This window comes from Stenella coeruleoalba (genome assembly GCF_951394435.1).
Source record: "Stenella coeruleoalba genome assembly, chromosome: 1".
In the NCBI taxonomy this organism is placed as follows: domain Eukaryota; kingdom Metazoa; phylum Chordata; class Mammalia; order Artiodactyla; family Delphinidae; genus Stenella; species Stenella coeruleoalba.
In genome coordinates this window covers 148,174,525-148,185,134 of record NC_137169.1, presented here as the reverse complement: position 1 = coordinate 148,185,134, position 10,610 = coordinate 148,174,525, and the positions used below count along the sequence as shown (strand labels likewise).

Sequence of the window (10,610 nt, the reverse complement as noted above, 5' to 3'; positions counted from 1 at the left end):
GGCCAGCCTGCCCCCAGCCCTCCAGTCATGCTGGTGAGGGTCTGTCTTTTCTGGGGCTCTAGCTGACCCCGAACTGCTCCCAAGGGGATGAAGTGTGACTTGGGTGCTAAAGAATTTGTTCACACATAGGTGTTCAAGCTCAAAAGCTACTGCCTGGCTGCCTAGCCTGGGTGAGTGCTGAACTCACTCAGCACTCATGTGGGAGTGAACGTCCTAAAGCTGGGACCTAGTGACCTCAAGCCACCTACCAGTTATCTGACAGCTCTGCATAGTCAAATTCTCAATTCATCAAGTGAAGTGCTAGATTCTAGGCCCATGTTTTCATTCTAAAATTAAGGGATGGTGGGAAGCACAGTATCTCATTATCACTTGTATCAGGGAACAGATAAACACAGGGAGTGCTGCAGAACACACGGACAACAGGGGTTTGAGAGGAAGCAGGGGCCGCACTAGGAAGTGAGCCCAGCACTGCGCTACCACCTGCAGTGCCCAAAGCACCTCTGCATCCAGAGGAAAGGAAACTAGATAGCAGTTTGCTACATCCAGCCACAGAGGAGCCTCTAAAACGGCCGGTGAAAGAAGGGAACCGGTTTGGACACAGTGTTGAAAGAGCAATAGTAAAGCATGTGAACACAGCAGTGTATTCAATTTATCTCCTATGTGCACACCCCACCAACAGTTCACATTATTCTTTTAGGTTTTGTTACAGCTCTTTCTTAAAATTAAGATTTGTCATATATTCTTCCAACATTTTGTATGCCTACTGCCAACTAAAAATTGTCACTCACCATCTGGTTCTACAAGAATGAGGTCACTAGCCTCAGTAGTCACTGATCTTCAACACACTCTGAAAGAATTTCAGGGCAGAGATCAGGAATGAGACACTCTGTGCTCTGGGAAAACCTGGCAGAACAGGCCTTCAGATAGTCAGATATTTTTAGAAGAAGATTTTATGAGCCCAATTTCTTGCATCTTCTCATACCTAGAAAAGCACTAAAATCATTAACAGAGACATCTGTTCCTCGTGACTAACAGCAACCTTCTGGTGACAAGCAGCAACCTTCTGCCAAAATGTGTGCTTGATTTGATCCCCCTTCACTAAAATCACATAGATACTGACCTCCCTCCTTCCTCTTGGGATCAGTTCCTCAGAGCCATCTGAGAGGCTGTGTCCCAGACTACAGTCCTTATTAGGCCCCAAATAAAATTTAACTCACAACTCTCAAGTTGTGCCTTTTTTTTTTCAGTCAACAATATACACATGTAATTTTCATCTTTTAAAAAAAATTATTTAATTGATTTAGTTTTTGGCTGTGTTAGGTCTTCGTTGCGGTGTGCAGGCTCCTCATTGCCGTGGCTTCTCTTGTTGCGGAGCCCAGGCTCTAAGCCCACCTGCGGGCTTCAGTAGTTGTGGCTCACGGGCTCTAGAGCACAGGCTCAGTAGTCGTGGCGCACGGGCTTAGTTGCTCCGTGGCAATGTGGGATCTTCCTGGACCAGGGCTCGAACCCGTGTCCCCTGCATTGGCAGGCGGATTCTTAACGACTGTGCCACCAGGGGAGCCCCATTTTCATCTTTAACAAAGGATTTATGCTCTCAGATTGCTAGGAAACTTGTTCTTTTCACTTATAATATATCTTGAACAATTTTCCATGCCACTATACATGGACCTACCTCATTCATTTTACATGCATAGTTTCTATTAAGTGGATAGGATATTGTGCTTTATTTAACACATCCTCTAATGAAGGACACTGCAGTTGTTTCAGTTTCTTCTTATTACAAACAATGCTGCAATGAGCATGCTTGGACAAATATTTTTGCAAACGTGCATATGTGTAAGATTATTTTTTATTGATAGTCTACTGCACTAGAATGTAAATTTCATGAAGGCAGAGCCTTCGGTTTGTTTATTGCAGTGTCTAGCATGTAACAGGTGTTCAATAAATTCTTGAACACGTACCATTTTATAATCACCAGAGGGACAAAAATTCAAAGTCTGACAATTCCCAGTTTTGGCATAGATTAAACAACAGAGAATTCTCATATCCTGCCGAGAGTGTAAATCAGTACATTTGCTCTGGAGAGCAGTTTGATTACATCTCAAATGTGCATATTCTAGGACTATTTTGATTCCTAGATATGTATTAAAATATTCCCTTGCACATGTGCTCAAGGAGACATGTACAAGAATGATAAAACCAAACTGGAGCAAGTGGCCACCTAGGGGGTAGGGAAGGAAATGTGTTCAGGGATGGGTACCCAGAAGCCTCACTCCATGGAATAGTTTTCTTAAGTTGTGTGGTGGGTACATATTTGTTATTGGCTTTACCATTTTTGTATGATTAATATATTTCATGATTTAAAAAGCATCCATCTATTCATATTTTAGTGAGGGTTATTAATATAACTTTACTTCAAAATCTGGCCCTGGCTTCTGGATCTGGTACATATGACACACACACACTGAATGTTTATTGGATGAATAAACAAACACCTGTCCTTCTCTCAATCCTTCTATATCTAAGCTCTACTAATTGAAATCAAAGTCAAGTTCCCTTGGAAGACTCCCTCTTCAGTGAACTGTACCCATGACTGCACACGCAGGGGTCCCTGGCATAGCTGGGCATCATCAACAGCATGTAACCTAGCACACGCTTCTCTTGTTTCTTCTGCCCTAGAGATAGTTCCTTCCTTCATTTGCCACGTGTACTGCAATTAAACTATTTATTCCCCAATTAGGGAATCACTGTATTCCCAGGATCTATTTCAGAGTTTGACAAACATAAGCTCTCTGGAAATGCTTGATGAATAGCATTAAATGAGATGACATATTTATACGCATCTGATACAAATGCACAAAATTCTTCTTAAATTATATGTTGGGGCTTCCCTGGTGGCACAGTGGTTGAGAATCTGCCTGCCAATGCAGGGGACACAGGTTCGAGCCCAGGTTCAGGAAGATCCCACATGCCGTGGAGCAACTAAGCCCATGTGCCCCAACTAATGAGCCTGCTCTCTAGAGCCAGCGAACCACAACTACTGAAGCCCCTGCACCTAGAGCTCATGCAACAAAGAGAAGCCACTGCAATGAGAAGCCCACGCACCTCAACGAAGAGTAGCCCCCGCTCACTGCAACTAGAGAAAGCACGCATGCAGCAACGAAGACCCAACGCTGCCATAGATAAATAAATAAATAAAATAAACTGTCTTAAAATCACTCCTATTATTAAAAAAAATTACATGTTAAATTTTACAATCGTTTTAGATTTACAGAAAAGTTAAAGATAGTACAGAGCATTCTCTATACCCCTCACCAGTCTTCCCTATTGTTAACATTTAACTCTACTTTGGTACCTTTGTCACAACTAAGAAACCAATATTGGTGCATTGTGATTAGCTAAGCACACTTTATTTGGATTTCACTAGGATTTCTTTCATGTCTTTTTTCTGTTCCAGGGTCCCATCCAGGATACCACATTACATTTAGTCATCATGTCCCTTTGGGCTCCTTTAGTTACTGACAGTTTCTCCTACCACCCGTGTTTTCATGACTTTGACATTTTGGGGAGTATTGGGCAGGTATCTTCTAGAATATTCAACATGGTTAGAATGAGGTTATGCGTTTGGGGGAGGAACCCGACAGAGATGAAGTATCTATCATCCTTATCACATCATATTAGGGATGTGTGCTATCAACATGATGTATTGATGATGTTAACCTTGATCATTTGGCCAGGGTAATTTTTACCTGGTTTCTCTTTCCCACCCCTCCTCCCCCTTTCCACATTCTTCTCTTTAAAGTATGTCACTAAGCAAAGCCTATATTCAAAGGGGAGGGAGTTAAACTCTTCTCCTGGAGAAGGTCGTAATGACAAATTATTTGGAATGCCTCTGTACTGGGAGATGTGTCTCTTCTCCCCCATTTATTTATGTATTCACTTATTCGTTTATTTATATTAAAACGTTTTTGACTATATAAATAACGACTGCTCAAGAAACTTTTGATTTCTTCTGCATTTCGAGGACGTCCTGAACCACCATTCACCTTTACCTCACAGCTCAATAGGCACGACAATTCTGGGAGTTTCTTTACGGCGGAGGTTCACCATTAACTGTGTGCCGCATCACCAAGGGGGTCCCGGAGGTGACGGACACCGAGGCGGTGGAGGCGGGGCCTACGACAGAAGGCGGACCCCAGACTCAGTGTCCACCCTACACCTGGCTCCGCAGCCACCCCCTTGGACAACGTGCTTCGAAAATAAAAAAAAAAGGGGGGGGTTCGGCGCGGGAAGTGCTCTCAGCCGTCAGAAGGTTTTCGTGAGCTCTCTCTTTGCGTAGCTCCCTACAACCTTCGGGAGAGCGAAAAGATACGACGCCTGGGGCAGTCAGAGCTATGCAGGACCCACAACGGGGCGGAGGATGGGCCGCCGCCTGCTGCCGCCAGCCCCGCAAGCACACAGGCCTCGCGAGCCAGGGCAGCCAGCAGCAGCAACGCGGGACCCACCCCAGAGGAGAAGGAGGAGGCGTACTGGCGCCGCCGGCAAAAGGCGGTGTGGGCGGGGCCTTGGCGCAGCGGTGCGCGCGGGCCTTCGGGAACGCGGCGCGCAGGCAGCGGAGACCGCAGCGGCCGCGGAGGAGGCGGTTGCGGCGCCGGGTCCTGGGGTCGCTGCTTGAGGCGCAGGCGCCGTGGACTCAGCCCATCCTGGTCCTTGCATCGCCGTGGGCTCGTAATGGCGACCCAGCAGAGGCCTTTCCACCTGGTGGTGTTCGGCGCCTCTGGCTTTACCGGCCAGTTCGTGACCGAAGAGGTGGCCCGGGAGCAGATGTCCCCGGAGCGGAGCTCCCGCCTGCCCTGGGCTGTGGCTGGCCGTTCTCGGGAGAAGCTGCAGCGAGTCCTGGAGAGGGCTGCCATGAAACTGGGTAAAGGGGGCGACTGGGACGGGGCCCCGGGACCCCGGTCTCGGCCCCACCGCCGCGGCTCTCATCCCCAAGCCCCCTTCTCCCGGCTGAGGGGTTTCAGTCGCCTGAAATGAGAGGTTCTCTCCCTGGGTGCCCCTCGAGCTCCCCAACCCTGTTAGCGGCCAGGAGGAGGAGCACGGGGCTCCTGATAACGTCAGAGCTTCGTTCCGTTCCATAAACAAAAAAGAGAGAGAGACATCCCCCCCGCCCCTTGAATTTCTCCCATAGTTAGGGAATCCCCACTGGCGAAATAGGAACTTTAGTTTTTCCTTTCTCTGTTCCGTCCCCTTCTAGAGCGGGGGGGAGGGGGGGGCGGGTAACCTGGTGGGCCTGGAAGTCTCTTGATGTTTGATCGGGTACAAAAGTAGAGCACTGGTTTCTTCAGGATGGTTTGTGCTCTCCCTTTGCCTTGTGTTTTGGAGATGGGAGAGGAAGCTTAGGAGTTTTACGGAGAACGTTGCTGTGGCTTTACTTTTTAATTTAATTTTTACTTGTAAGCATTCTCCAGCAGTCGCACTCTTCATCCAGAAAGTTTTCTTGGTGTTTTTGTTTCGGCAGTTTACTTACTCTTTCGGCATTCATTCAGCCTGTTTTTATTGAGTGGTCTTTTTAATATCAGGTGCTAGTGTAAATGCTGGAGATACAGATGTGGCGGAGAGAGACACACACACACACGCAGAGACCCTACCCATGTTCCCCGTGGTGAGAACATCTAAGTTAGGAGTCAGTCGCCTTTAACTTTGGCTGTCAGTTTTCCACCCTACTGCCCTGTCATACAGACAGATAGCACCTATTAGAGTTTCGGGCATACTTTGTTCTTCACCTTCACCTTCATCTCACATAATTCCGCACAGATCCCTGTTTATGGAACCTGTTTTGTTTGTGGTTGGTACAGAAGATACCATGTAGGCTGGACTCTCCTACAGCTCTCCTGCTGCCACTCCCAAGTACAGAATCTTGACCAAAAAGCTTTTTGGTCTTTCTTTACTTTTCCAAGAGAAATACTTCCACGACTAAAATATATGCTTCCCTTTCTTCTTTTCTGTTCAACGAGACTGTACAGGTATAGCCTAGTTGCCTAACATTTGTAGTGCCCAGATCAGGTTATTGCAGGAAATACACCTTGAGCCATGAAACCTGCGTTACTCTATTGATTCAGTTTATTCCAGTTATTTCCTTATTATGAACTTGAGTGTTCTTCGCTAGACAGTTTTTTACTTCAGTCCTCTTTTGTTTCATTATGTTGATGTTAACTCCCCTCCTCATAATTTTATCATATGTAGTTGTTTAATCGTTGATGAGAAACTGCTTTTATAGTATAATAGTATAATTCTTCCTGGAGAGGAGGTCAGGAAAATCGTCTTCTATCTGAAAACTTGTAAAATTGGCGTTTTGCATAGAGTTGTCATTTACACATTCCTTATCTTAGATTTTCTTTTAAAGGTTAGTAATGTGTTTTATTAACTCTTAGTTTTAACTCCATTTTCCTCATAGTCTTTTCCGTATTTTTAATTACCTGGTTAAAAACAGTTTTATCTTTTGTTTGAGAGGGAGAATCAGCTTTTAGTATATTTAGTAAATTTGCCGTCAGTGGTTATTATGAAAAGAAGGGCTGGGTGATCTAATACTGTATCGGGATTTGCTTAAAACAATTTATTTCTTATTTTAGGAAGGCCGACACTGTCATCTGAAGTTGGAATAATAATTTGTGATATCACTAATCCAGCCTCACTTGATGAAATGGCTAAACAGGCAACAGTTGTCCTCAACTGTGTAGGACCAGTAAGTAATCTGCCCTTCTCTGAATCAGAACAAACAATCTATTCATTTCTAGCAGAATCTGGTATTTTATATTCCAGAGAAACATAAGGGCAGGGGACAGAAGAATTGATTCAGGGCCTTAACCCCATATGGGGAGTTTTTACTTCTCATGAGAAGCAAATGGATATGACCAAAGTCTCCTGAGAGAGAGAGTGACACTAGACTCCAGGAATGTGTGCTGGTTTATTTAGTGGTTACAGCTATAATTGCCAAACTTTTTTTTGTGCTGCATGTCCCTTAACTAAAAAAGGTTGAGCATGTACCCATAATTTACTTTTTATTTGTTTTTAAATTACACTTTGTATTACTGTACCAGTACATATGTTAGTGCATGTACAAAGAAAGATATTAAAAAAAGATTCATTCATTTATTCAATAAATGTTTACTGAGTGTTTATTATATGTACACTGAACTAGTCTACGGACATATGGTGAATAAAACAGAAAACCCGTCATGGAGCTTACAGTCCAGTGGGGAGACAGAAAAATAATGTTATAATAGTAAGTGACAGGTGCTTTGAAGAAAAATAAAACAGGGAAGGGAGATAAAAAGATTGGCACACCAGTCTCTATTAGATGGATGGTCAGGGAAGGTCTCTGTGAGGAACTGAAATTTGCATAGGGACCTGAATGCAGTGAGGGAGTAAATCCTGTGAGTATTTGAGGAGAGGGTGTTCCAGGAAAGAGCAAATCCAAAGGTCCTGAGATGAGCATGTGCTTGGCCTGACTGAGGGATGTGAGAGAGGCCAGCGTGGTTGAGCGTGAGCAGGGCAGAGAGGTGGGGAGTTAGATTGGAGAGGTACCTAGAACTAGGTGGTTAGGTCTGCAAGGTCAAGATCAGGGTTTGGGTTTCCTTCTAAATATGAAAGAGCCATTGAATGGTTAAAAACAAGGGCATGATTTGATTTACGTATTTGAAGTTCTTTGGCTTCTGAGAGGAAAAATAGATGGTAGGGAACCAACAGTGGAATGGGCCAAGCAAGCCAATCACAGGGTAGGAGTGTTGGAGGTGGTGAGAAGTGGTTGAAAGCGGATATTTTGAAAGGAGAACCTCTAGCTGCTGCTATTGGACTGGATGTGAAAGAGACACTTGTGGTCTGTGTAACAGGGTGAATGTTGGTGACATTTATGGATCTGAGGAAGCTTTCTCAATTGTCAAAACATTTGAAAACTAAGCATCTAGAAAATTGTTGATAATTTCATCAAATGAAACCAGAAAGGTTTTTGATTGTCACCAAATGAAATGTATTTCTATTGTTTATTTCAATTTATTTCATTAACTAGTTTAGAATGTGGTCTGTGGTTCGTTGCTTGAATCACTGTCTTATATACATCCTCAGCCAGCTTGTCCCTCCCTCCGAAGTACTCTGGAGAAACCCCAGCCCTGGTTATTCCAGCTCGCTGCTTACTCTACCTGAACATGTATAACCCAGTCTGGCTGGAGAAAAATGCATCCTGATGCTGACTAGTCCCACTTTAAATATGTGGTTACCTCACATGCAGCCTCAGTCCCTCCAGCAATTCTAATCTATTTTCCTAGGCTGTTTTCTCTCCTACTCACTGAAGCAGCAGTTTTATAACTTCTTTTTTCTCATACTTTTAGCATCCCACCCCTTTCTTCCTTTTTCCTCACTCTTACCTCGTGATTTTCTTCCTTCCTTCCTTCTTTCCTTTCTCCCTCCCTCCCTTCCTTTCTTTCTTTCCTTTTTTTTTTTTTTTTTAAACTATGAACATACAGGCTGTCAGAAGAGAATTTATACCACCAGATCTTCGTATCTGCATTGTGTCCTGACTCTGCCTTATCTCCTTTTACAGGGAAAAACTACCCCTGCTTCTCATGGACACGGTACTCAAAGACTTTATATTTACAGGTTTACAGTTACACATATTCTTATTCTCATCAAATTTTGCCTCTTGATTGGATTATTTATCTCAACATACAAGTATGGGATTATATCTCCCATTTAAAGAAAAACTTCTCTGAATTCTGCATGCTCTTCTAGCTACTCCCATTTTTCTGTGCCCCTTTTTAGCAAAACTTGAAAGAGTTTGCCTTACTTACTGTCTCCACTCCCTCACCTCCTCCTCTATCTAGTCTTGTCAGGCTTTTATCCGTACTCCTTAAATGAAACTACTCTGCCAGCATCCCCGTCCTGTCAAATCCAATCATCAGTTCTCCGTCCTCATCTTAATCAGACCTCTCAGCATTTGTGACAGTCGATCACTTTTTCCTTTCTTCAGTTGGTATGTGAATTCTTGCCCTCTCCTAGTTTTCTTTTTCTCTACCAGCTTTGTCTCAGTCTCCTCTGCTGGATCTTTTTATCCTCCTGTGAATGCCAGAGGTCTCAGAGCTTAAGCCTTAGAGACTCTTTTCTGTTTATATTCCCTGGACCATTTTTTAATATTATTATTATTGTGGTAAAATATACATAACATGAAATTTAGCATTTTAACCATTTTTAAGTATACACTTCAATGACATTAAGTACATTCACAATCTTATATAACTGTCACCTCTTTATTTTCAGAACGTTTTCACCATCCCAAACAGAAACTGTAACTGGGCCAGTACTTTTTAAACTTTGTGAAATCAGTTCAGTAGGTTAAGACTAGGCATTGAAAAGAAAAATCAGATAGACTGAAATAGAAAATAGGGTGAATTACACGTAATACAGGTACGTACTGGTTCATGAAGCTTTTGTGTCAGATATATTTGTGTGTGGAGCTACTATGTGAAATGAATTTCTTAGGGTGGGTTGTAGTCAGAAAGAATTGAAAGCCATGGCTTTCAATACCATCTGTTTCCTGATGATGCCTACATTAATTTATTTCCACTGAGGAACTACCCCTTAAACTCCAGACTGGTGGATCGAATTACCTTCTCAGTGCTTCCAGTTGGATGGTTTATAGGCATCTCTAGCTTTTTGACCCCAAAACATGCTCCTTCCTAAGCTCTACTTGGAAGGTCGTTTTCACTTTGTAATATGGATTATACTCCCAGGGGTAGACTCCAGTTTACCAGTTTGGGTGTCATAATTTGTTTCTTTGAAGGTATTTTTTTAACCCATTTCTCTATTTTGTGAGGGTCTCTTTAATGAGAGCTAAATGATAGCTGTAAAACTAGTCAGGCATATGTAAACAAGTATTATGTCAAAATATACAGAAAATGACTGAATCAGTACTTTTAAGCATTATTCTTTATTGTCTCCTGTGCTAGGAAGTGGAGGGGGAAAAGCTGCTGTTGAGAGAAAGATGATGAATCTGATTTTGGATGTGTTGAAACTGAGGTGTCTGCTAGATATTTTTGAATTAAGACAGGAAATGCGTACTATATAGTGGAATTATTTTCTTAAGCAAGTGAGGAAGTCAGGGTGAAGAGGAAATAGAGGAGAGGAAAAGAAGCCAAAGTGAAATTCATTTTGCCCCATGTCCTGAGCTCTTGCGGGTCCTGAAGTTTATAACAGAAGCCACAGATGAGGCAGCCTCATCAGTGAGCAGCTCTGGAGATAGGAGTTGGACGTCATCAGTATACATGTTGTAGTAGAAATCCAGAAAGTTGGTGAGATTTTCCAGGGAGAATGTCTAGGGAGGTGATTCTCCACCTCTAACGTACGTAAGAGTCACCAGTGAGGCTCATTTAAAATGCAGGTTACTGCAGTCTACCCCAGAAAACTTATTACTGGAGGGAGTTGGGGTGGGACTGAGTAACCAGCATGTTTAACGAGCGACCCAGCTGATTCTGACCCAGGTGAACTACGGGACAACTTGAGGTATTCGGGGGTAAAATAACCAGGAGGCCAAGGAAATTGCTAAGTGAGTTTCAAATGGA

General features: G+C 43.4%; 1 protein-coding gene across 2 annotated transcripts in view; it reads left to right on the top strand.

Moving 5' to 3' along the window:
• Positions 1 to 4,344: 4,344 nt before the first annotated feature.
• The window catches only part of SCCPDH (saccharopine dehydrogenase (putative)), a 40,910-nt gene continuing 34,644 nt past the window's right edge, over positions 4,345 to 10,610 (top strand). The window contains exons 1-2 of one of the 2 annotated variants that reach the window (XR_013827000.1): positions 4,345 to 4,921; positions 6,630 to 6,742. Coding sequence is in view for 1 of the 2 variants with exons in the window: in XM_079912319.1 (XP_079768445.1) it covers positions 4,732 to 4,921; positions 6,630 to 6,742 (303 nt within the window). In the remaining variant the exon portion in view is untranslated. The remainder of the gene's footprint in view (positions 4,922 to 6,629; positions 6,743 to 10,610) is intronic. The other variant, XM_079912319.1, reaches the window with a different exon arrangement.